Source organism: Lonchura striata, chromosome 27, assembly GCF_050655825.1.
Source record: "Lonchura striata isolate lonStrDom1 chromosome 27, ASM5065582v1, whole genome shotgun sequence".
Lineage (NCBI taxonomy): Eukaryota > Metazoa > Chordata > Aves > Passeriformes > Estrildidae > Lonchura > Lonchura striata.
In genome coordinates, this window is record NC_140729.1 from 2,468,637 (window position 1) to 2,495,494 (window position 26,858).

General features: G+C 44.7%; 2 protein-coding genes across 10 annotated transcripts in view; one reads left to right on the forward strand and one right to left on the reverse strand.

Annotated features, from left to right (window-relative positions):
- The window catches only part of IKZF3 (IKAROS family zinc finger 3), a 34,681-nt gene extending 23,125 nt beyond the window's left edge, over positions 1-11,556 (reverse strand). The window contains exons 1-4 of one of the 6 annotated variants that reach the window (XM_085561842.1): positions 11,418-11,494; positions 9,109-9,192; positions 6,815-6,868; positions 5,471-5,581 (exon numbers count right to left, since the gene is read on the reverse strand). In XM_085561842.1, the coding sequence (XP_085417968.1) occupies positions 5,471-5,581; positions 6,815-6,868; positions 9,109-9,192; positions 11,418-11,424 (256 nt within the window). In that variant the 5' untranslated portion in view covers positions 11,425-11,494. Of the gene's footprint in view, positions 1-5,470; positions 5,582-6,814; positions 6,869-9,108; positions 9,193-11,417 lie in introns of all 6 variants that reach the window. The other 5 variants (XM_085561845.1, XM_085561840.1, XM_085561838.1 and 2 more) reach the window with 5 other exon arrangements.
- Positions 1-26,858, forward strand: ZPBP2 (zona pellucida binding protein 2). Of its 4 annotated transcripts, none has more exons than XM_085561848.1 (9): positions 1-134; positions 11,300-11,394; positions 16,887-16,964; positions 17,472-17,597; positions 17,905-18,066; positions 18,816-19,034; positions 20,026-20,111; positions 20,695-20,872; positions 21,400-26,858. In XM_085561848.1, the coding sequence occupies exons 2-9, from the start codon at positions 11,355-11,357 to the stop codon at positions 21,498-21,500; spliced, it is 990 nt and encodes a 329-aa protein (XP_085417974.1). In that variant the 5' UTR covers positions 1-134; positions 11,300-11,354; the 3' UTR covers positions 21,501-26,858. The 4 variants fall into 4 exon arrangements, with proteins under 4 accessions (XP_085417974.1, XP_085417973.1, XP_085417975.1 ...); XM_085561847.1 differs by having other exon boundaries at positions 128-278; XM_085561846.1 differs by lacking the exons at positions 1-134; positions 11,300-11,394 and adding an exon at positions 15,211-15,298.

Below are 26,858 nucleotides of genomic sequence, written 5' to 3' on the forward strand. Positions count from 1 at the left end.
AACCCTCCCTGGAAGACCAGGAGCGCTCAAAGCGCCCGTCCGGGAGCACCTGCAGCTCCCAGAGCCGCTCCTGGAGGTGGAGCTCCTGCACCGGGAGAGACACGGGAGAGGAGCGGGGCTGGCACGCACGGCAGGTGAGCGCAGCCACACGCTGCTCCACGGGAGCACAGCTCCGAATTTACCGAGTTCTAACGCTCCTGCAGAGCAGGAGAAGGAACTAAAGCCGGAACAAGAACTGGAGCGAATGCAGCGTGATGGGAGACGGCGCTGAGGACACGGTAACGCCGGCCCGGGGAGCTCCAGGTGAAACAGGCACCGAGCACCCGGTGCAAACTCTGCATAGTTCAGTTAAAAGTCAGTCAGCAGCGAGACAAAAGTGCCATCAATTCCAGTGCTCAGGGAACTATTTGTATATATTTTAGCAAAGTTTCGACTCTTGTGGATGTGTTTCCCTTTCTCGAAACTTTTCCAGCAGAATCAACAGTGAACCTGTCCCTTCAACTCCCATTTTGTGCCAAATGAACAGCCTGCTTTGGGGGCAAAATGTGACTCATCCCCATTAACTGATTTCCTTTTCACTAATCTGTCTTTCTAAAAATAGATTATTTCCTACAATAACATGTGATTTGAGTTCCCAGAGCCGTTTTCTGCATCTTCACTTTTCTGCTGGGGGGGAGCAGGGTGGGATCACAACTCATCTGTCTTGGACTAGATTTTATTTCGATGCCAAAGGAATAAATATTTCTCTCACCTGTAATTTCAGGGAATTCTTTGCTATGGATCCAAGATGCACATTGTAGAACAAATGGGGAAAAAAGGGAGTTTTAAAAGTTATGGATTGAAGGCTATAATCTATTGAATAACTATGCATCCATCCTCTTTGCAGCCCTTGTTCTGTCTCAAAGCTTCCACTGGGAGTCAGGATATCTCAAAAGTAAATTCTATTTTCTAATCACTATAATGGGTTAATTAGAATGAGAAATAGCTGCACTTTCTGATTATCTCCAGGCAATCAGAGTATCCGAATGTCTGTGTCAGTGCTGAGTGCTCAGGATAGTCCAGCTGATGTCAATCATTTACAGGCTGGGTGACACCACCGCCCCGTTGATGTCACCGAGCGTGCCTGGCAGCATTCCTGCCGCTGACGGCACAGTCTGAAGAGTTCAAACAAAGTCAAGAGGATCGTTTGTTGATAAGGAAAACGCGGCTTTCAGTCCCAGTAGAGCCCCCCAGAGAAGCCCGACCCGTTCAGCACAGGATCCTTGTTGGGTTTAACACTACAGAAATCCCCTTGCAGTGAACTTCTGCTGATGTTGTGAGATAACCCCAAGTCCCATGAGCGCCGGGGCTCGAGCTGGGCTTGGGAGATGAAATATTCTGATAAAAAACGGCACTTCCTTTCCAGGCAGATAAGTGCGTGTTCTTGCAGCACCGCTGGAACCTCGCTGAGCGCCCCAGTGAGGCTCTGTCACCTCTCCTGCCTCACTCCAGCCTTTCAACCGCCCCCCTGGCACACCTCAGTGCAGCAGCAATTAACATCCATAAACCACAAGTGTGGCTTTTATCTCTTTTTAGCTCACAACCATGAAAGCTCGCTGACATTCATAACACCCCAAAAGTTGTCTGCCTCAACAGCTGAGAGAATTAAGACATAATTAAACATTCATGCTTGACTGCGACTCCCAGAGGAAGGAACGCGGCTTTTTAAATTTAATTTTTAAATTAAAGATGTGTCAGCTTTGGCCACCAAAGGTAACAGTGTTAGGGGCACATAAAGAAACAGGGGAAATCAAGAGCTTCCCCCCTGCTCTCATTGCTTGTGTCTTTCAGACTAGACACAGGAAGCACCATGGGAACGGTGTATTTTTATGGTTGCAGGCAAGCATACACCATGTGCACCACAGCGTGCAGCTTCCAGTCCCTTGAGGCAAGAAAAGGGGGTTTTGTTTCTTCTTTTTTCATTCTTCCCCATCAAGCTTTTAATTACCATTTTACTATAGCCTGCTGCCTAATTGTTTGCCCGATACTTAGCACTGATCATCATGGAAGCCTGTTTAACAGTGGGGTGGAGTAGGACAAGTTGAGTTGTTTCCATGGAATGGCATCTCACCTGTGTCAGGACACACATAAAAAAAACACCACAAGCTGGTGTGTTTGCACAGGCTCAGGGAAGTACAAATACAAAACTGCTTGCTGGAAAAGTGGATTTTTTTTCATACCAAATGAGCTCCAGTGATGGTGTTTCAACCCTATACATTAACTTAGTGCTTTTATTAACTGTCTGTAAGATTTTAAAAGGATCCCAGCACGACTTTTAGCATAAAAAGCTCCACCAAACCAAGTCATGCAATATCTAGACTAAACAGGTCCAGCTTCTGCTCAAAGCCTCAGAATAATTCCCCACAACATACTCACAGTGTCACTTATGAATAATGCAAGAATCACAAAAACACATAGTCCAAGAAACTGGAAGATTCCTACTCACTATGGATGGCTGACAAGACATGGAAAAACCAGACATAATTGTGCTGAAGAAAAACATGTTACAGGCATAGTAAGGCCGTGGAAAGCAGGTTATCGAAGGCCTGATCTCTCTCCATGAGTCAGTGGCCTCGTGTTCCCATGATGGCCTTCAGCAGATGGAACAAACCCCGGGGGCACGGATCGTGTGGGGGTTCAGGAGAGAAAAAGGAGAGATTTCTGTGTCGCAGGCTGTCATCAGCGATGAATTGGGAAGGTGCTGGAGTGGAATTGCTCACTCACAAACATGATTAACATTTATGAGAATCACTTAAGCATTTTTCATTATTTCTATTTAAATTCGATATAAAATGAGGGGATTAGTGATGGTGTCAATGTGCCAAATAAAGAGCTCTTTGGTTTTTATTAACTAATAGGTTTTTCAGGTGTAGGCAGGACATAATCCTTTTTCCAAAAGCCACCACCAATACTGATGATATTTCTATTCTGTGATCCTGGAGAATATTATATATTCATTTTACCAGGGTTAGTGATCCCCAAAAGATAATCCTCCCACTAGCACAGCACTGTCAGAATGTGGTTTCATTTATAGAAGTCAGACAGTAGTTAGTGACCCACAAGGACTGCTCAGGGACTAACAGAGCTGCTGCTATTTTATAGAGGGCATGACATGAAAGCTGAGATTATTTGTGAATTTCAGTCTCCAACAGCAACTGAACTGGTGTTGTTGGGAGGAAATTTAAGTGCACCTACTACTGATCGTTGCACAGCCTGGAGTACTAGCACAGCATGCATAAATATTTAAGATTTATTGTGCTTCCGGTATCAGAATGACTGCAGAAAACAGTGTGTGAAGCACTGAAGCAAGCACAATATATATTTTATTTTGTGACATTTCACATGAGGTACCTTTTTTTGTGCATTTGAAGCAGCTTTCCCCTTGCAGTTGTGGCTTTATTCCTACAGTGAGCAGCAAGGAATGGGGCACTGAAGGTTCATACTCACTTTATAATGAATGAGCTCTAATGGTAAGGGAGGCTGCTGGAGGGGAATGATGTTTTATTGATATTTATAGCATTGTCTTTGAGATGTAAATTTTCAGTGTTTGCATTCCAGAACAAATGGCAAAGAGACTTTAAGAGATCAGCAGCAATATAAAAAATGAATGGTAAGAGCTGTACTGACACAGTCTCTCATACATCCAAGTTGTTCCTGACTTAAATGTATGGAAAAGAGGGTGAGAAATGGTACTGCAGGCACAGGGCAGCCAGAGAATAGGAAAAGGACTTACTTCATGCCTGGACACTGCATATGAACAGTATGGACATGGCTCCTGGAAAGGGAAGGTGGGAAGAAGCTACAGCAAATCCTCTCAGGTGGCCAATACTGGGAGGATTGGGAAAGAAACCCTGTCCTGGCTTCCTGCACCCACAGCTGAGTGAGCAGGTGGAGTGAAGGGCTGGGACACTGGGGAAGCACAGGGAGAAGCGAGCTAGTGAGAGTGGAATTGGTGCAAGGGGTGGACAAACAGCTGGAGCATGGCTGTGAATATTTTATGTCCTGTGGGATCTGAGAGATCAGCTGCCTTGGATGTAGAAAATGCTTAAGTCTTACATATTGTGTCTATTCTATTAAACTTCTGTATTTAGGGTAAGCAGAGCAGAACTCACCTGCCCAAGGCAGGCTCTATTTTGCAGACATCTATAATGAGCTAATCTCAACTGCAGAGTCCTGCTAAGCAGCTGCTGCTCTGGGGACACAAGGCTTTTCATCCTAATCCAGACACCCAAATTTGGTCAGAAAACCTGTGTGATGTCTCTCCATAAATTGTCCAGAAAGGCCAGACACCAGCAGTTGCAGATACTGGTATTGTAGATCCTTGAGTGAGATTCATCTCACCACTCCCTTGAGTGTTTTATGTTTGCTTGCAATTTGTTAACCAATAAAAACATTTGGTCTTTAATAACCTCTGAAAAATAATCACGTTAACGTTAGAGGGAACAACCAAAGCTACTTGCACAGCCAAAACACATAATTCTTTCGTGATTTACTTGATTCATGTGATACAAACTCCTACCCAAAGCCACAGCCCTAATTTCCCTTGATGCTGCTGCACTGCCATGGAGCCGTGTCACAGGAAGGCCCTGTGAAATTGGTGACACCGTGTGTGCTGTCCCCAGGACACGTGCCCCACATCCTCCACCAGGCACACTCCTCACTGGTTGTGGCTGAGGCCCCTGGCACGGGTGAGCGCTCTCAGATCATGGGCAGGAACTGTTGTTAATGCTGAGATTTCAGTTTAGGAGCTTCTACAGCACAGAAGAAACTCAACACATGTAAACCCCTGAGCTCTGTAAGATTGCCAAGTTTCAGGAGCTGCTGCTGTTACCTTCTATCTATAAATGAAGAAGAAGGCCTGCTGGTTTTCAAAGACAGTACATATTAGCTTACTATTTCAGTTAATCCCTATGTTTTCTCTCAGACCTATAAGAACATGGAAATTGACCTACCTCCCTTTCATCCCCAGTTTAAAATACAGCATTGCTGCTACAATTTTGAATTTTACAGGTCTGAGTGGTCCTGTGAATTTGAGATAACTTGTTCTTTCTTTCAAAAAAAGGAATAAATTATCAAGTTATTTTTTAGGTATGAAAGTACTTAGCAGCACAAATTAAAATTGCAGTCCTAACATAGGATTTGCCTATGCAAACTGCTCTTAGGAATTTGTTACCACACACATTAGAGGCTCACCAGATGCACTTGCTCTTTTATCTTCCCATCCATATTTCACAGATCCCGTAAAACTGACCTTGCTAAAATGCACGTGAGGTTCCCTGATGGAAAAGTGTTGCTCCTCTTTAGAGTGTGTTGAAATGCTCCAAATAAATTGTATTGCAATTCCTTTTAAAGGCATGCTCTCATAGCATAATCAGATTAATAAAAAGATAAAATACAACTATTATTTATCAGAATTCCAACTCTACTTTACCTCCTGCTTCTTCATTAGACTGATTGTGTTCCTTCATATCTTCCACATTATCCATGCTTTCCATTTCCTGGGATTTGTTCAGATTACAGTCTGTCAAATCCTCTTGTTCCACTGGAAAAAAAAAAAAAAAAAGGCAAAAAATAATTAACTGTTTATTCTCCAAGAATATTTCCAGGTGATTTCCACAAAATAAGCACCTGCATACTCCCTGCACTGCTGACAGTACCCACAATGTTATTTCTACAGGTGCACTGGTTGCACTTTGGGGAATGATTTCACTTCCCAAAATCCTACACAAACTCACACACACCTGGAACACATTTTCAGCTTTTTCTCAGATCTAAATATTATGGAGATTATTCTAAATAGCAGCAGGAATAAAATCCTGGATATCTAACTCTATCATAGGTGTTCTGACAACTGCTGCGAGCAGGGATGGAGCTCCTTGGAGCAAGGCAAAGGAATCACAGCTCCACTTTGTTCTTTTGGGCAAAATATTAATCATTCTGGCCTTAGGCCAGAAAACTGCTCAAGCACATGTAATCAAGGCCTCTTTGAACCCACTTGCACTTCTCTGCTTATTCCATGTGTGTATTTTTAAATATCAACATTATCATGCAGACCAGCATCTCAGAGATCCCAGCCTCTCTACTCGGAAATAAAGACACATTTTTTACTGTAGTGAAATTTATTCGGGTAAAGTGTTTCAAATAAAGCCTCTTTCATTAACCCCACAATGCAAACTAGCTCCATATTATATGTATTTCTGTAAATTTCAAATCAATATTTCATAAAAAAACAGACTGCATTTTTCCAAACATTATAGGAATTTTTTAAATTTAAAGTAATACTGTGAAATTGCTGGTAAATTATTTGACCTACTGACAGCTGGATGGTAACACCTCTGATCCTTCTCAAGCTAAATATTACATTTGAGCTGAAAAGAGGCTAGACTTTTTGATTAACAAGAAAGTGAAACACTTGTCAAACTCACTCAGGAGGTTTGTTTTCATATTTTTAGAAATGCAGTCAACCAAGAGAATTGTATTATTCTTGCTTCCCTAATCAAAACTTCCAGCTTTCTCCTGATAATATTTCCGTTCCTCCTATACAGTCCTTTTTTCCCACTTCACTATAATTTTCCAGTATTATAGTGAACTTCCATGGTTTTATTTAATCTCTAAAATTTACTTTTTTTTTGCCTTTAATGGCACTCTTTATACTTTTGACTGTTATTCAGTGTCCTGGGACCCTAAACCAGCTGCAATTCCTGTCTTTTTCTCCATTTAAATATAAAATTGTCAAGAGAGGGTGGAAGACAAACACAACTGAACAGCACAGTACCTGCAGCTATGGGCTGTTCCTGAGGGTTACTGAGATCCATCCCGGGCTGTGAATCTGCAAAAAACAGAAAAGCAGCCTGAGGTGTCTAATATTTAGAACAGATCACAACATGGTTGTTACAATCTTAAAAACTCCTGTTTTCCTGGCTGAAAGTAAAATTGAAAAAAGAAAACATTTTAAAGAAATAAAAACCAAATTAATATTGTGCTTCACTTCTTTATATCCCGAGCACTTCTTTATATCCTGAGCCTGTGCCCAGAAACAGGATTAAGTATGATTTTCTAACTTCAAAAATTATAGAACAGAGTACCTTATGCTTTTGATTTACTCATCTAGTACCCTGTGAGCACAGTGCAGCCGTAGTAGCTCTGTATGAAGTTAATTTCTCTAAAGCACAAAGATATTTTTACATTCCTTTTCCAACACAAAGGGAAACCCCCATTGTCTCCACAAGATCTGCTTGGTTTTCATGGGAATGCAAGTCTAATTCCCACTGAGAAATTCCAAAAGGGATCAAATGCTAGGAATTCTAACAATTTTTTCAGACGACTACCCGTGCAGCCCGGTTTCCCAGTGTGCTGGGGGCTCAGCAGAGCTCTGAAGCCAGCACAAGCTGCAGATATTCCCATTCCCCACTCCAGTGCCCAAAGTTCAGCTGTTGAGTTGAACTGGAGGCACAGTCCTGAGCTGTCCCATTATGTCTTTACTCAAGGCCTCCCTGCCTTGAGATTCCATTGTTAGGAGGCTGAATTCTTAACACAGACACAGTTACCTGCTTCCTTCCTCCTTTCTTTCCTGTAGTTTTTTCCCCCTCTTTATTTTTTACATGCCATGAAAGCTTTTATCAGCTTTGAACCTAAAAATTAATAATTTCTGGACCAGGAAAATTTCTTCCTGGCAGTTACATAACAGAAACACCCAGGCAGCGGGCATGAGGTGTTAACCACGGGTGACATTTACCCCATAATTATCTGTTTTTACCTCCTCTGCATATGGAACTTTTTTGTGGTCTCTGCAACGTTAAAATATAAAGCTCTGGTAACTCTCCAGCGAGGCAGCATGGTATCAGAAGAGGTACTCCAAAAAAACTGTATGAATAGAGGGGGGGATAATGTGTGCAACAAAATAGAGGCCTTGCATCATAAAGATAGTCACAGAATTAATGACAAAAAGTTCAGATATTTACGGAATTGTTATTTTTAAGGAAATAAGAAAGATCAAGGAACTGTATAGTTATAGCCCTTAATTTCTCATTTTCATTCTATTATGCCAAGAAAATTGAGGTATAAAAAAAAACAAAAAACAAATGGGCCAATTGGTACAGTAAATAATGATGAGAAAACATCAGTAAGTGCTAGGTAAATGAACAAAATTTTCTCTAATATTGATTTTAACTTTACATTGCAATAAGTTGCCCAGAGAAGCTGTGTCTGCCCCATTCCTGGAAATGTTCCCAAAACCTTCTGTGATTCCATGAATACAGACACTTCAATTACACAATTTGTAATTCTGCACATAATTAAGTGAAATCTCCCTTATTCTGCAACATTTGATTTTGGTTTTAATTGCGTTCGGAATCCCTGCATTGCTCCATTTGGGTGGTGGGGGTCAAAGCCCCAGGCTGAAACCCCGAGGTGCAGTTGAAACCTTGGCAGCAATTCTGCATTCCCCTGAGCTCCCAGAGGTCATGGAAGAAAAGTCTAGAACCCCTACATGACTGTTTGAATTCCAATAATTCTAGATATATTCCCGGATAACTATATATTTTTAGAAACCATTGGATTCCTCAGGTTTCCCTGGAAGGTGCAGGACGACTTGCTGGAGAATGGCACTGCCTGAACCCTGAGAGAGCCAAGCAGGACCTGCCCAGCCTCCTCAAACCTTCATCTCCTTGCTGCTGAGATGGAGTCTGTGAATTTATTAATATTTTGTTGGACACAACAGTTGCACGCCCATGATGGCTGCTGGGCAGGGTAACCCTTTGGAAGAGATAAGAACAATGACACACCATAGAATGTTTCTCTTCTTGCTTGAGAAACGTCCTGGGCTTTGTCTCACTTTCAAGCCTCCAGCCTCCCCTCACCAGCACCTGGTTTCTTTACAGCATCAGTCTCCAGAAGCTTCTTAGAGCCTTAGTGGTATCTTCATATTTAACCTCAGATCTCTTTCCTGACTATCCTAAGTCCTTCATGGTGACAGGAGAACATGTGGGTAGATTCCACCCCTGATTCTATACCAATAAGGTTATTTTTCTACCAAATGTTCAGAAAAACACAAGGCAGGAAATCACTTACAGAACACGTTTGTCTTCCCAAGCTTCAAAGAGCTCCACTGGCTGGGGTGCATGGGAAGAGGACGCCCGTCTCTGTGTGCTGCAGCTGAGGCACAATGTGCATTTACAAAGGAGAAGTAAAATTCATGTGCTTTCGAAACCAATCCTTGGCCATCCTGTGCTCTACACCAATAGGCAAAGGGAGCCAAAATATTCAAATAACTTGCTAAAAAAGTGCTGTGGTATTTTAGTATGCAACACTATTCATACTTTATCCTGGTATTTGACCAGAACAGCCAACCAGAAATTTAACCTGCCAAAAATGGATATTTTTCAAATCACTGATGACCTTGTTTCCTTTCTGTCCTTAATACAGAATGGGAGATATATTTTGAATTATTATAATTTCACCTGTTTGTCCCCAAAATGAAACCAGAATGCTGCCTTTTTCCTGCTGGCTGCACTTTTCAGCTCAACAGCACAGGGCAGGAGATACCCTTGAAAGTCCCATCTGCTCTTAGTCCTTCCATCACAGTATATGGAGCAGAAAGACACTTTCCTTGTCAGAAGTCAGTGCCTTCACTATGTACACCACTCAACCTCTTCCATCCCAACAAATTTTTCACCTTCAACCCACACTGAGCCATTAAGGAGAGAAATTCTAGCTGATGTCTCCACTGAATATACTTGTTCATCACCCACAGCCTCCATGGCTTTCTGAAGAAGGCACCTGGGCCAAGAAAACTCTTTATGGGGCCTCTGATACTTTGCTGCTCTTAAACACCATGCAGTGTGTGAAGCATCACGGGCATTTTAAGTGCACACGTCATTTTGGGAAGAAATCCTGATCAGCACTGATATTATACACTGATCAGCAGTGTATAATTAAGGATATTTTTCTCATATTGGTGCATACAACCTCCTAAACCCAGTGGAATAATTCCGTGATTCATTATAGGATATCCTGAATTACAGACTACCCTGGGTTGGAAGAGGCCCACTAGGATCATCAAAGTCCAACTCCTGATCCAACCTGTTGATCCGAGCCCAGAACCTGGAGCTGACAGCTCCAGCTGGACAGTTCTTTTGGTAGTCACAAAACCAAAACACTCACTGAGAAATACAATCAAGTTAACAACAAATTTTGGTTCAAACACCCACTCTTGCCAGGGCCTGTCTGCTCCTCTGAGCCCCTACCAAACCTCCACACACTGGGTGTGGAAAATTCAAGTCAGCCGTGTTATCCCTCTGTCCTCAGGGCACAGAGATTTGTCCATGACCTATGGAAGCACTCCTGAAAGTTACTGTATCCAAGGATAATGCATTACAACTTCACCCCCCAATCCGACACCCTCAGGCACATTAATGGATCCTCATCATCCTCAAGTACAGACACAAAACCTGAAGGATCATTTCCATAATTCCATATTCACTTTGATCACACAAGAAATTAGAACACCGAAGAAAGGACTGATTAGATAACCTCAGTTATAGTGAAACGCTGTTATTTTCTAATTGCACACTATTCCAACACACCTCACAAACTTTCCCTTCCAAAAAGACAGCGATTCAAACTCATCAAGAAAATGAAGCTGCATTTTTAAGTGCCGAAGTGCCCTCCAACCCATTCTTTCAAATCATTAGTTACTTCTCTCCAACAGCAACATTCTCAATTCAGTCAGATTCAATGAGTGATTATTTACAGGAAAATATTTAAAAAGCCTTCAGCAAAGGAAAATGCATTTTTAAATAGGCATCTGCAGCTAACTTAAAGTAACCAAAACCCTCAAGTTCATTGAAACAGAGTAGAATCTAAACTGGAGTGCTTAAAGCCCTGAGCTGAAGTAAGAATCTCCACCTTTGAAATAAGAAACCAAGTGATGCTTTGCAAAGCTTCTTTGCCAGGATTGTTAAAAACACCAGAAATACTGCTTTTCTATGACAGGTAATTATTCCAGAACCCAATATTAATTCCCAGATCGGTTTTTGCTGGCTCTGAATATTATGGGCATGTTTTACAGGTGAAAAGAAAGAAGACATCCTTGAATTCGTTAAACCCCGGAATACGAACAGCAGATAAAGCATGCTCTAAACCCTGGCTTCATCACGCGCTTTGTGGTATCCCTGAAATTAAACAGAGAGAGGGCAAAAAGCCCCATTCGTTTCCCGTTTAATTGCTACACGCGATTAGATTTTTTTTTTTTTTTTTCCAGAGGCTGCGAATTGCTGGCAGAAAGCCCTGAAGAAGTGGCCGAAAGCCCCCGGGCGATGGAGCCGCTGCGGGCCCCGGCGGGACAGAGGGTCCGGGGTAAGAGCGGGGTCGTTTCTCACCTTCCATGCTCCGTTCGCGGGTCCCAGCTCCACCTGTCCGCCCGGGCTCGGGACTGCCAGCGGAGCGCACCGGCCTCGCCTCCCGCCCGTCACCGTGACATCCGGCTCGGTGCTCGGCGCTCGACGGGCGGAGAGCGGCGCCGGGTGGCGGGGAGAGGAGCCGACCCGGTCCCGGTCCCGGTCCCGGGTCCGGACTCGCCTGCCTTGGAGCTGGTGCCGCTCGCAAGGGACTCCCGCCCCTCGGGAAGGGCAGCGGCAGGGCAGGCGGCTGAGGGCACAGCGCCGGTTTTGGGAGATCGGGGGAGCCCCCAGGCACTTTTGTCCCCAGAATGGGCACAACTCGGACTGCGTGTTAAAAGTTAAATGGCTGAGATAATAGTAAAGAGAACTTAGGTTGAAATGGTTTTCTTAAGAAAACAGTGTTTTCTGGTTAGCAGAAAATCAAAGTACAAAGTTCTTCAATAAAATAAAACAAATATGAATTTCAAAGTCCTCTAGTACAGACTCCAAAAAGAGGTTCATTCCACACTGGGCCTTGAATGGGGCTTTGAGAGACCTGACCAGGTGCAGAATATTCCTGCTGGGGCAGGGGGCAGCATCAGGTGACATTTAGAGGTCACTTCAGGCCCAAAACCAGTTAATGAAGTGAGAAGTGAAATCGGGATCTGAGCTCATCACTTGGATCTAAACCCAAAGGCGGCAAGCGAAAATTATCATAGATCAGGAGCAGGATAACAACATGGAAACATGATTCTCCTACTCACTTCCTGTGTGGTGCCAACGGCTGCTTCTTGCACTGTTGCTTTTCCATTGCTTGGAAAAAAGATTCTAGAAATGTGTAAAAAAAAAAAAAAAGTGGGATAATCAAGCAATTCTTGGCTATTCCAGACAATCTCTGTAATCCCCTTCCAAAGTCATTTAATAATTAGGCAGGTTTCCTGGTTCTACAAATTTTAAGGAAGTCCTGGGATTGCTGTGCAGCAATCAGAAACCTCTGGTTTCCATCCCAGGATTATCCTCGGCCATTTTCCCTTACTGCCAGATTTGTTCTCTGATTTAAATCCCTACTTTTCCCATATGTTTACCCTCAGAGAAACGATTTTATCTTCACTCTGTTTTTATTTTAAGGGCACAAGTCAAACAAGCCTGGTTTTCCCAGCTTGTAAAAATACCCCAGTGCTAATTGTGACCCTCCTTAGTGTGATCCCACCTTTGGATCACTCACCTGAAAGATCAGAGACAGAACTTGTGGTCTGCAGGCTCTCCAGAGCCCTTCAACAGGTCCTTTACCTGACTGCACTCCTGGAAATCTTTCTACATATTTCCTAGGATAAAATATTCAGCTTTTTAATCTCTATTCACTCCATGATCAAGTTTACAACTGCTGATTTTTTTTGTCTTATTCTATCATCTCCTACTGATACTCTATTAACTAAAAAAAAAAAAACCCCAAAAAACCCACCAAAAAAAACCCACCAGAAAACCCCACCAAAATCAAAAATAACACCAACCCCAGTAATCCAGGTTTTAAGCACAAATGTAAGTACCCTAATTCACATTTTGTCCTATTAAATCCTCTCTGCAACACTTTCTGTTCTTAAAAATAACCCATTCCCCTTCTCCCCCACTAAAGCTTACAATTCTATAAGGAAAATTCACCAGTCTGGGAGTTAGAAATATTATAGCATTGAAAATAAATGAGTCGTTTGGCTAAAGACACTGACTATGAGTTTATAAAGAACCAAAACTGCAGCCAAAGCTTTATAGTAGAGATATTATTTCATAATAATTAGCAACCTGGGGACTGATGGGCTGTGCAGGACCTGAAAGGAGCTATAAACATCCTTAGGAACTGAGGCTGCTCATGCTGAAATATGACTCGTTTATAGCAGACACGTTACAAAGTGAATCATTTTGCCTGCACAGTGTCAGCATGAAATGTTCACTTTGAGTAAAACTGAAAATATTCAGCATGTGGGAACGTGGGATCGTCTGAGGTGGTCCCAGTTCTGACCTGCTCAGCAGCTCAAGGACATTAAAAATGAAAACTCTGACACAGTTCTTACACTTTAACTGACCACTTGAGTCAATGTGTTGGTCTAAGGAAGAAGAAAGCTTGATTAGAACTATTTACCATCGATAACTCCATACCTCCTTTTTCACACTTTTATTTTTGTATTTTTACTATTTTTTTCCTTATTAAAGGAAACTCATAGCTTAAATGCTCTTTTTACATAGAAACATTAAAACTTTCACAGCTGTCTGTAAAAAAGCTCTTATTCCTATAATTGCTGGTTCCATATTTGTTATGCAAATACTGTGATATCATTTTTGGACACTATCATGGTCTGGAGTGATAAATGTGATGTAGGTAGGTAGAGTAAATACTATTTTGCTAATTTCCAGAGGTTTGGCCACCGTTCTGGTCTTGAGTGTCTCAGGCGGTCAAATGCGAGGACCCTCCGTGCCCTGTCAGCAGCTTCTGGAGTGCTTTTGTACCACCTGCTCTAGAAACAAAATAGTTACATGTTTAAAAGTTTCAAAGACATAGCAAGTGTTCCAAAACAAAATGTAATTGGCTTGAAAGTCGCTTGCAGTGATACTGTGGCATTTGGCTTCATTTTCGAGCCAACGCTATTCGCCCGGCTCTTACTTTCAGCCACAACAAGTGGCAGAATCTTGGAATCCTAGAGGAGTTTGGATTTTAAAAACCACCCAGCTCCACCCCTGCCACGGCAGGGATACCTCCCACTATCCCAGTTTGCTCCAAGCCCCGTCCAACCTGGCCTGGGACATTTACAAGAACAACTTCCCCGGTAAATCCATTCCAGGGCCTCGCCCCCCTCACAGAGCAGATTTTCTTCCCAATATCCAATTTGAATCTCCCCTTTTTAGTTGAAGCCGTTGTGCTATCACTTCAGGACCCATGTCCAAAATCCCTTTCCAGCTCTCTTGGATCCCTTTTAGGTGCTGAAAGGGATGTTTTTTGCTTTTGAGTGGAAAAATACATGTCCTGTAATGACTTTCTGCAGAAACCTGCAGCTGGAGAACACCCAGTACTCACAGCCCCTCAGGAGGAAAAGCCACAGGATGTGCCCAGCTCTTACTTTCAGTCTTTCTCACAGCAAGTGACAGAAACACAGAATGGTTTGGGCTGAAAGGAACCTTAAAACTCATCCAGTTCCCCCCCTCTCCCCCTCTCCATGGGCAGGGACACCTTCCATAGCCCAGGGCAGGTTTTCAGCACTGATAGACAAAGCCACGACAGAGCCTCTTCCCACCTTGTCCCCCTGTACTTCCCTCTCCTTGTCCCACAGCTGGAAAAAAACACTTTAGAGTCAAAAACACCAGCTCACTGTGCACTGTGAGGAAGCGATGTGGGGCTGAAGGGTGACAACGGGCGCGGAGGGGGTGGCCGGGGCCGTCAAGCGCCTCAGGGGCCTTGAAAGCGAGAAAACTAAAAAAAAAAAAAAAAAAAAAAAAAAAAAAAAAAAAAAAAAAAAAAAAAAACCACACCTCCCCACAACGAAACGCTGTTTAAAAATCTCCGCGAAGCGCCGGCGAGGAAACAGAATGTTTTTTTTTTAAACAGTATAAAAAAGGACGGGGTGTGGGGTGGGCGAGGGAGCGAGGGACCCCGGCGGGGACACCCCACCCTTCCCGCCCTCAGCGCTGAGGGGAGGCAAAAAGGGCGGGAAGCGCCGTGCGCGCGCGGGGATGGAGGCGGCGGGAGGCGGGGGGCCGTTAGCGCCCCCTCGCACCCGCGGCGGCCGTTGTGAGGGGCGGCGGGAGGATGGCGGGGGGCGGCGGGCGGCCCCGCTGCCCCCCGGGCGCTCTCCTGAGCGTGGCGGCCGTGGTGGTGGTGGTGGCGGCGGGATGGGGTGAGAAGGGACCGGGGGGTGGGGAAGTAGATGGAGGCATCTGTGGGGTGTGAGGGCGGTCGGATCAGAGGGTGGTGCTTGATGAGGTGGGGTGGGGGGGGGATCCCTGTGGAGCATTCCCTCAGGGTGGCAGACTGAAACCCCGTTAGAGGGGACAGAGTGAGCTCCAGTGACACCCTGTTGGTGTGTAACTCTCCACTGTGAGGGAAAAACGTCCCCAAAACACCTCCCCTCAGTGGGAGATGAAACTTCTCAAGAGCAGACAGGTGGGCTCAATTGATACCCTATTGATGGGTATCTCTCCACTGTGAGGGACAAAAACCTTCCCTCAGAGTGGGAGATGAATCCCCTCAAGAGTAGACAGGTGGGCTCAATGGATACCCCATTGGTAAGTACTGCTCCATCAATTTCAGGGACAGATATCCCAAAAAAACCTTCCCTCAGAGTGGGAGATGAAGCCTCTCAAAAGGGGACAGGTGGGCTCGATTGATACCCCATTAGTGGGTATCTCTTCACTGTGAGGGACAAATGCCCCCAAAAAACCTTTCCTCAGAGTGGGAGATGAAGCTTCTCAAGAGGGGACAGGTGGGCTCGATTGATACCCCACTGGTGAATATCTCTCCACTGTGAGGGACAAATGTCCCCAAAAAACCTTTCCTCAGAGTGGGAGATGAAGCTTCTCAAAAGGGGACAGGTGGGCTTGATGGATGCCCCATTGGTGGGTACTGCTCCACCAATTTCAGGGACAGATGTCCACACAGAACCTTCCCTCAGAGTGGGAGATGAAGCTTCTCAAGAGGGGACAGGTGGGCTCAATTGATACCCCACTGGTGAATATCTCTCCACTGTGAGGGACAAATGTACCCAAAAAACCTTCCCTCAGAGTGGGAGATGAAGCCTCTCAAAAGGGGACAGGTGGGCTTGATTGATACCCCATTGGTAGGTTGTGGTCCACCAATATCAGGGACAGATGTCCCCATAGAACCTTCCCTCAGAGCAGATGATGAAGCCCCCCAAGAGGGGACAGGGAGCTAAAACCCCGTAAGAGGGATTCTCATAGGTTCCAGTGACACCCCACTGTCCCCCAGGCTCAATCCTGGGACACAACAATCAAGCAGGACCACCCCAGTGTGCCCATGGTGTGGAAAAATAAAACCCTATTTCCAATAATTTCCACCTCTCCTGGGGATTCTTGTCACACAAACTTTCATGCCCAACATCAGCCTGCTGTTTTCCAGAAGAGAAAGGGCTGGGAAATCCATGCCCTGTGCCTGCTCAGGGTGACAATACAGAACCTTCACTTTACAGTCAGATTTTGTAATTATTTTTGTGGGTTTTTGAAGAAGAGGAAGATTCATCTGGTCTGGAACTTAGGACATCCAGACAGGTTTGCAACCTGGACATTAAAGCAATTAAAAAGTGACAGGTCAAAAACAAGGGCTCCTGCTTGTTGCTAACAAAAAAACATTGGGAAAAAGGAAAAGTAAGGCAAAAGAACCAAAAAGGAGAAAAAAGCCAGGGTGAAATAAAAGAATAAAAATCACACATTTAGATTGATCTCTAATGTTCCAATTACTTTTCCCTACAGTGAGAGCAGAACAGAAGGAAGAGCAATCTATTGATTTAATTGGAAAAAATGAAGTTTATGGTGACACCAGGCATGAAGGTAAAATTGTCCTTTTTTTCCTATCTAGATTTATTTTTTACTGGAATTTGGGGTTTTAAGCCCAGGGATCATTATATAGCAGCAGTACACATGGAACCTTGCATGTGTAGGAACAAGAAAAAAGGGGGGATGGAGATGGAAATATATTTGTCCTATAGTGCTGCTGTAAGCACTGATGAAAATTTAAAATCTAAATGAGGGTTTCACTGAAAAATCTGGTGCTTTTTTTATGCCTGTACCAGAATTTGTGTGTGGAACACGAGTGTCTCCCTCTAAGTCAGCACCAGCCACACTCTGGACAGTTCCATGATATTAATTAAGAGCAAATGGAGATTAATCTTTAATAGTGCACTTTGCAAGTCCAAAATGGAAAAATACATTTTAAACACAATTTCACTTAGGGTTGGGGTTTTTTCGGGGTTTTTTTTTGTTTGTTTGTTTGTTTGTTTTTTTGTGATTTCATTCAATGTCAGCATTTTACATAATTTACCTGATTCTGTATTGCAGTGAATGTGTATGTTAAGGTGTTCACAAACAGCCCATTCCTGGTCTGTATGGATTTGGCTCTTTCTCAGGAAAGAATAATAGATCCCAACTATTTGTGGACGGGTCCAGATGGAAGAGATTTACAAGGTTAGTTCAGACTAAAAATATCACATATTTTTCTTGTTTCTATTCACACCCCCCAGTGGTTTTTTAGCCCTTTGCCAGATATTTCCACAAGTTCTGACACTAAACTCAATTTCCCTTCTCCCTCTAAAAGTTACAAATACTTTTGCTAAAAAGGAAATTCATAGTAAATCCTAAAAGTCATAAATTTTAGACCATTTCAGGCTAACATGAACCAGCATCATTACTCACAGGAGCAACATTTCATCTTCAAACGTTCTAAATGCATCAGAAAGTGGATTTTTCTGGTAATCCAATATTTTTATTTTAGGGCAAAGCTATGTGAATCTGACAGAGACAGGGAAACTGATGTTGATGGGTTTCATGGTGTCAATGTCTGGCGCCTACACTTGTACTCTCTCCCACAAAGTCATCGAAACCACAACACAGGAAGAAACAGAAATGGTTGAGGCCTATAAATTCATGGTTTATGGTAAGATTGCTAAATTAGGAGTAAGCACATGGCCATTGCAGATTGGTGGGCTTGTGAACTTTGTGTTTATTGCAAGGCTTGATTTAAAAACCACCAAAATAATTAGTTAAAATTTTATCCCGTAATAGATTTTTTTTTTTTTTTTTTTTTTTTTTTACTTATAGACACACATGCACCTTTTCATGGTTTTGGGAAAAGTTTAATATTACTGTTCCCAAGGATATATGGCAATAAAATAATCTCTACCCTTAGGTACAGAATTAACTGCAAGAATTCCAGAGTTATCTGAGATCTGCATTTGAGCCCCTTTCACCTCTTGTAACCACTCTGCACCAACATCATTTCTCACCCACAACATAACAACCCAAAAAATGCTTGAGAAACACTAACTTTTAAAATATTAATAAAATTACTCCTGCACCATAATTGCATATAATTGGCACCAATCTGTTTCAGACACACAGCTTTGCAGACACGCTGGTTCTGTGCCATTTTACTATTTACCTCCTGGTTTTGTTTTTGTTATTGGGAATAGAGTCTCCAGTAAGCACAAAAGTTCCTGTGTACTTCAAACTAAAATGTATTGCGTTAGCTCTGTCAAGGATTAACATGTTGCGACATAATTGATGGCAGTGCTTTATTTATTAATTTAATTTTGAATAAAATCCCATATTTCAGATACTGATAATCTGCATAAAATTCAATCTGTGATTACACCCTCGATTCACACCCAAGCTATTTCCTCCCAGCCTACAGGGAAGCTGAGCATGCCTATCAGGTGTCTGTTCGCTTTAGCACAACGGGATGCAGGCTGAGGAACAACGGCTTGTTCATCGAGATGCTAAAAAAAATCCTCAACAGCACCATCTCCCACCTGACCTGCCACATCACAGAGTCATTCTACAAGTGCCACTCTATCAGGACACCAAAGAACGGCCTCCAGTATGAGCTGTTTGTTAATTTTCTAGGTAACCCATTTCAGTGCTTGTTTGGGAGGGATCGTTTATTTTTATGAGCGACTTGTGAGTGCTATAAACGATGTCCGAAAAACAGCAGAGTCAAGAGCACCTCCGAAAGTTGTTCCGGGTTTGATTTTTTTTTTTTTTTTTTTTTTTTGAGTCCCTGTATTTTTTTTTTGTTGCCCACAGATGGAGCTAAAACGCAGTTTTTATGTTAAATTCAGCGTTCAACTTTTTACAGTCCTAGAGAGAGCTGTTATTACCAAGGTTAGAGAGGATTGTCAGAAGGAGACAGCCCATAATATGCCCTAATATCACTGTCACATTTAGGTTTTCAGTATTTGATTTTTAATAACTCTGGGACCACTCTGCTTTTAGAATCATAGAATGATTTGGGTAGGAAGAGACCTTAAAGCTCATTCAGTTCCTCCCCGCCACAGGCAAGGACACCTTCAACTAGACCAAGTGAAAAGTCCCATCCAGCCCAGGCTTGAATTTTTTGCCTGATTCTAGGAAACTGCACTGAGCTAAAGCAAGAGCCTCACAGCTCCCTCATGGCAATACTGAGGTGGTTTCACCTCACAAAAAAGTTAAATCAGTCCTGATGCTGCCTTGAGTTAGAGGTGGTTTGACACTGAGGGAAGGTGCTTATTTAATTCTCTGACCACATTCACTCCTGTGTCTGTTCTCACCACACACTAAGAGGGGCCATCCAACAGCTTATGGAGCAGTTTTGTGGATATTTTTCCCTAAGTAAAATTAGGAAATTTTCATGACCCAAAGATTTTTAATTTTACATAAAGCTTCAGCCCTTTTAGGACCCTGAGGTTGCCATGTGAGACAATGATTCCATTAGCTCAGCTTTGTGTATTTCCCCCCAGTTTTATATTGGTTAACCTCTGACTCCTACAAAACAAAGGAAGTAACTGGATAGAAACCACAAGGACCTGGTCTATCATTTCCCCCTCTTTTTCAAAGATCTTTTTTCCTTCATCCACAGTCAATCCACTTGCACCAGGATGGGAAGAAGTTTGCCACGAGGTTCTTTACGACTGTGAAGATGTGACAAACAGGAGAGTCCGACAGGTTCTGTGTCAGTCACCTCGTGTCTTCTCTGCCTCTTTAGCACCCACCTCTTCCTTAGCTCCTGCAGATATGGCTGGTAGTAATCCACCTTTACCCAGATTTTGTGGGATTAATATTGTAAGCAATGATTAATGGATTTAAAGTAATTCCATTCAGGAAGAAAAATGGGTTTAGAAGTCAAATTGATACAAATAGCTTTAAAAAAACCCAGTTAAAATATCAGGCTCATTACTTGCTTGTATTTTCTTCTAATAATAAAGAAGGAAAACATTATTATTTATATTGAGCTTCCAGTCCTCTAAATGAAATTTTTGATTTATGATTTGGTCAATAGAATGCAATTTAAAGTAAGTCTACTGTAGCCAATTTCTAAAATCTGTTCTCTCTGCCTTCTAAATATTAAATCCTGAGATCAGCTCACATCCTAGGTCTGAATCCAGGCCCCTTGAAGCCAAGGAACTCTCCCAATCAAGGTGACAAGTCAGTGTGTGGAAATCAGGACTAGAAAATATTTCCTGAAATATTTAAATCAACAAAAATCAACCAACTATGCTTTTATTCTCCCAATACTTCTGAATTTCAGGCAGCAGAGCGAATTGGGAAGTTTTTCCATCAGCTGAGGCATGTTTTGAAGCACGAGTTTCGGGTTGTTCCTACAATACAGTACGTGGACAACAGCTTCTCCATGACTCCCATCGACAGCTGTCAGCCAGGTTTTGGGAAAAACCACCACACCCACCAGAACTGCGCCAGCTGCTGCGGTAAATATAAAATACATCCATTTAAATATAGCTCATAGATTTAAATATAGCTGATTAGAGCTGGGCACAGAGCTCTGGGGAGGAGTAGGGAAGTATTGGGGTCAAAAGCAGGGATATTTCTGTTCATCCTTTGGGAAGATATTCACATTATAATTTTAAAGTGATGATAGGAAATGAGCCAGTGGAGCGTGTCAGTGCATTCACAGGTGTAGTTGCATTTCCAAGCAAAGTAGAAGTAGTGCAGTAGGTTTTTTTCCTTCTAGGTGTCACTGGTGAGTGACAATCCTCAGGATCAGAGCCCATAAGAAACAATTCCCTTCCTGGAAATACTGCTAGAACATTCTCTGCTGATTTTTCAAGTTCTTTTGCAGCACTTGCAGCACTTGATGGGGGGATTTAGCCAGAGGCTCGAGGAGCTTTGGAAGGGTAGGAGCTCCCACAGGGCACTGGGAAGGCTCATGGGGATGTCTGATGGCCCCCCAAGATGGGGGTAAGTGGCTGGAACCCCAACTCTGTTCTCTTCACAGTGGTTTGTGATCCTGGAACTTACAGTCCCAACAATGAGGTGACGTGTCGGACCTGTGCCATAACTGGAGCCAGAATGTATGGAGCAAAATCCTGCTATTAAACTGGCAGAGACTGGAAAGCCAAAGAGCAGCTGTGAAAGAATTCTTGGTGTTGTGGTGTTCTTTTCATTTTAGCTGCCAATCCTGGATCCTTCGTTCCCTTTGGAACAAAACATCCTCATTCATACACCCCTAAGTTTTCCGGTGTTCAGGGACTCCTTAGACTGTAAAAAGCACTGCTTAAAACACAGTGTTCATGCAAGGAAAACTAATTAAATGGGGAAGAAAGGAAGTCTGTCACGTGGCTTAGTGCAGAGTCTGTTACTTGGTGGTGACACCAGACATGCCACAGCTTTGTGCTGCTCAGACAACACAAAGGAGCTGCAAACAATTCCAGGCAGGATGGCAGGTGGCTGTGGTGGAGTTATGTGCCAGACTGGCATATGCCAAAATCTCTGTGAGGAATTTCTAGCAGATATTAACAGAAGTATTTGATCTTTGAGATTTAAAAGGATTACGCCCCCCCCTTTTTTTTTTTCCCCACATTTCTTTCACTGTTTCTGAAATGTTCCAGCCTGGACATGAGGAGAAAGGAAAATCAGGTCTCCAAGACAAAAGAGAGAGTAACAGATTACACAGCCCAGCATTCAGGAGGATTAAGAACCTAGGTTATGGTTCTCTCCTTGTCCCCAGAATAAAGAGGGAATATTCCAGAGGGAAGCAGAGAGTCTGCAGAGCCTCTTCCACTTCCTCCTGCTGCATCTTCCCCTTCAGCTGCACCAAACCCTCGTGCAGGGCCCGGCTGGCCCCAGGTGCTGCAGGAACAGATGATCCTCTTCCACCAGCTGTGAATTCCTGACGAGTTCACCGGATGATACAAATTGCCAAAGCACTGAGCTAATGGGAACGTTTTCTTCCCAGAGAAACCTCACTCCAGCCCGTTTTGGAAGGTTCACTGCTGGATCTGCAGCCATCCATCACCCTGCTCACAGAGTGAATAAAGATTTTTTTGACCACTATCAGGAACTTCATGTGTAACTCCAACTGTTCCCCAGCCCCAGCTGAGCCTCAGCTCCTAAAACACGGGCTTTCAGAGTTCCTTTCTAAGCTGTTCCCTGTGGGAGTTTCTACCTTCCAGACTCACTTTATTGAGGGACATCAGAGAACTCAGTTTCTTTGCACACACTGAGCTGTGGAAAGCAGTGCCCAGCTTTCCTTCTTTCTTTCACAAAGGAAAACCAAGTCAAGCAAAAGAAGCATCTCCCACTCAACAACCCCAACTTGCAACATCTCGAAATTCCTTGGTGGGTATTCATCCAAAAATCAACCCGATTCAACCCAGTTTAATTTATCCACAGTGACAGGAACACAGCAGGAGACGGCACGGCCACAGACCCCGCTCCAAGGTTTTCAGAGTCATTACTTATTAAATACTAAGGAATAAAGTGTGCTGTAATGAGCATTTCCACTGCCCTTGGGCTGATTATCTTCGCTGCCAACTGGACACTGCACACAGCTCAGGCTGAAACAGATGAAGCAGCCGGGCTCAGCGGTGCTGCCTGGTCCTCTTGGCCTATTTCAGCAGGAGGAAGTGCCACATGCATCAATTATGAGGGAAAAAAGCTGTAAGTACCTACTAAGTGCCGTGGAGAGTCACAAATGAACTGTACTCCTTCCTAAAAGCTCTTACAGCACCTCCACTTCTTCAGTGGGCCTCAAACTGAGTGGCAAAGTTTAAGTTGGGTACACAGATAATCCTTCCCTGTGGGGGTGGTTGGCCCTGGCACAGGTTTCCCAGAGAAGCATTGGCTGCCCCTGGATCCCTGGAAGTGTCCAAGGCCAGGATGGGCAGAGCTTGGAGCAACCTGGGATAGTGAAAGGTGTCCTTGCCCTGACACGGGGTGCAACTGATGAGTTTTAATATCCCTTCCAACCCACACCATCTTGGAATTTTATGATTCTAAAAATAGCTCAAATATTTATGTATCACATTGCAGAGGAGTTTGTGTCAGTAATTCTGAGGAGAGTCATAAAAACCTGGCAGGAAGTGGCTTCTCTCTGACCTTTCCTGTGTGGAAGTCCTCTGCATCCGGCTGGAGCGGGACGCCTGCAGCTGAGCCTTTCCTCGCTGACACCACCCCTCACACCTCTCTCTTCCCTGTCACACCTTGGGATATACAAATCCCTGTGATCAGCTCTCACCTCAACTGTTCCCATCCCTCTCTACCTCCCACAGCTGCAACAGCTCTGCGAGATCTTTCCTCACTGCTTTAAACGCTCCTCAGATCCTCCTATTCTGCTTGGCTCTGGCTTTACAGGAGGAATCATGGAAAGCTGGGCTGTGCCTGATGTTCTTGGTGAGGTTGGGCAATTCCATCCCCCCTGTGAGGCTCAGCCCTTTGAACCCCCACTTTAACCTGCCCTGGTCCCACAGCTCCGACCTCACTCTGTGCCAAGGACCACCACAACACCTTGAGAACACTGAGGAGTCCTCAAAAATAATACATTTAGAACTTCAAACTTCCTGTTTGAAACTTCTCCACACAGACCTCCTGGATCTCAGCACGCGCTGACAGCACACGAGAGCTTTGAAACATCCACAAATGGCAAAAATAACAGGAATAATCTGCCAGCTGGAAGCTGCAGCCCATTGTTTTCCCATCAGAGCTGCCTGGAACAACCCACTTGAGAAACACTTAAGGAACACATGTTCAAACAGTCACTGCAGAGCTGCAAGCAATGATGGGACTCATCCGTGGGATGACGGTGACACTTTGGCTCCGGTGGGAAAGTTCTTGTAACTCCCTGCAGCAGCTTCATTAACCCCCAATCGAGATGTTCCTCTAAATTTAAGCCAAGAGGAGTTGAAGGAGCCACAGACCTGCCCAGGACAAAACTCATGACCCCTGCTCACAGGTGATAAGGAGAGGGGCAGAGCAGGTGCCCTGGCATTGGCACACTCCTCACACCTGGCATGGGTGTAGTGCAGCCCTGGCTAATCCATTCCCCAGGAATTCCCCCAAGGACACAACCAGGAGCCATTTCAGTGGAAAGCTGCTTGAAAATAAAGCTTGACCAAGAGTCAGGGATGTTCCAAGAGTGCCCAGGTGACACTGAAAGTGCCACAGACACAGGTCCCTGGTGCTTCCACAGGAGGATGAAGCTGAGCCCCAGACCATGGAAGCTGGTGGTTCTGGGTCATCTGAGACAGGAAAAATACCTGGAAATACAACATTTCCCTCTGAGAGTGAAAACTTGGAGGGTCACACAATTTGATTAATTGGTACAACTTTATCCTAAAAGAACAGCTGTTGGAAAATGATCCCTGGACTCAACCATGCCTGCTTTGGGTGAGTGATGAGAAGGAAAATTACCAGGGAGTCTGGAGGGGAGTGTGTGGCTGGCTGAACCGCTGAGCTCTCCACCACAGGCACAGGAAGTGCTATTGTGATTTTTAACTCTGCTTCATTTTCCTACCCACTGAAATCAAATTTTCTCCTGCCCAAGCCCAGTGCCCACACAATGTGCCCAGCAGCCTTCCTAGAACCACTGGCATCATCGATTAATGAGTCCTGTGCAGGCAGTGAAAAAGGATGATTCATTATTGGCAGCAACACAGCTGTACATGGATTTTTTTGGGGGGTGAAAGAAATAAATAAGGTCCCTGAGTGAAAGGCGGGTGATGAAGTGTAGCCTGGCTTTAATCCCAGTGTAATTGCTGCCATCACTCCTAATTATTGATAAATATTTTTCTAATTGTGGAAATTAAACAATTAGACATCCTTCCTTCCCTCTTGGAAATCTAATCAGTTCAAAGTTCAGGATGCAGTCTGGGAACACGCTCCACTTGTGGGCAGGGGAAAACAGGGCTTCTCTCAAAACTTTCTCCCTAAACTTTCTCCCAAAGCCCCCCTCTGCCTCTAGCCCTGCTGCTGGGAGCAGGGACCCACGGGTGGGGTGTCCCCTGGCACATCCTGGGGGTTTCCTAGGAACATTCCTCCATCCCTGTGATCCCAAGGGATTCCAGGGCCAGGCAAGCAAAGAGGATTCAGGTCATAGATCTTGCCCCAGTGACACGTTTTCCTCCATCCCAGAGAGGAGAATAGGGCAGTTAATGGCCAGGCAGGCAGAGCTCCTTGGAAGTTAATAACAGAGATTTACCGGCGTGCTGGAATGCACAGAAGGAGGTCAGGCTGTTAATTCTCCTGCTGCTGATCCCTGTGGATAAATCTACATCAGGAAACGAATTACCCAGAGAGGGGTATCAAAAGGGATGGTTCTAATTCCTTGCTGAAGGAGAAGTGATGCCTTAAACACTGAGCCCCTCGCACCCACCGTGCCGAGTGCAAGATCCCTCTCTCAGCAGGATCTGGCCCGCAGCACCTCGCAACTGGAAGAGTGGGATGAGCAAAATCCCTCCTTGAGATTTAAGCCATCTGGCAGGCTGTGTCTCCCTGCTCCCGAGACCCCAGGTTGACCACAGCACCCCAGGAAATATCTCCATAAAGACATTTTTTCTGTTCTCCTCAATTTCCTGTCGCACCTGATTAAATACCTGACAGTACTGACAGCCTAAACCCAGCACAATTCCATCCCACACCCAGTTACCTTCCCAAATCTTACTGGAGATTTTTGTTAGACTTCTTATTAATTTTATCCCCCTGTACACCCACGCAGGCCAGTGGCTGTTCCACATCCAGACAAACCCCTGGAATCCACTTCCTTTCCCCCGTGCTCATCAGTGTGGGCTGTAATGAGCCTTATGGTTTCCATCCAAGTAATTCCATGGACAGGATCCAGAGCAGGGCTGACCCCGGGGGACTCAGCATCATCCAGCCCCATGAGAGGGGACACCGGCGGGACTCCAGGGAGCCACGGCCCCACGGACGGGGTGGCAGCTGGGGACACATGTCCTGCGTGTCCCCCAGCCCTCCCCAGCTGCTCCGAGAGCCTCGGGAGGAGGATCCCCAGGGAGTGACCGGAGGGGGACGGCAGCCATCTGCTCCAGAGCCGGGGGTCTGCGTCTGGAGACAGCCGAGTGACAAACGAGGTTAATGTCCCACGAGCGGGAGCTGTCACTCTGCGTTAGGTCCCGGCTTTCACCTTCCACAGCGCAAGACTCCGGCACGGATGACGCGGGGAGAGGCGCCGGCAAAGCGGGACGGGGCTGTGACCTGTGACCGGAGAGGCCTCAGGTAGGGACCGGTGGGACCGGGCTGTTGGAAGGGTTTGTCCCTCCCGGCCGTCGGGATCCTGCCCGTGTACCACGCGGTGCCGTGGGCTGCTCGGGTGGGGACGGGAGGGCAGGCAGCGGAGTGGAGCCCTGGGAAAGCGGTCCACGGTGTCCTGGTTACCACGGGGACCGGCACCGTGCCAGCGACCTGAGCCGGGCCGCGGGTGTTCATTACCGACAGGCAGGG

Bases quoted from the DNA above. Each gene is read 5' to 3' on its own strand.
- ZPBP2 (XM_085561846.1), top strand. From the start codon at position 15,211: ATGGCGGGGGGCGGCGGGCGGCCCCGCTGCCCCCCGGGCGCTCTCCTG. The intron at 19,035-20,025 runs GTAACCCATTTC...CTTCATCCACAG, and splicing joins GCTGTTTGTTAATTTTCTAG to TCAATCCACTTGCACCAGGA. The intron at 20,873-21,399 runs GTAAATATAAAA...TTCTCTTCACAG, and splicing joins GAACTGCGCCAGCTGCTGCG to TGGTTTGTGATCCTGGAACT.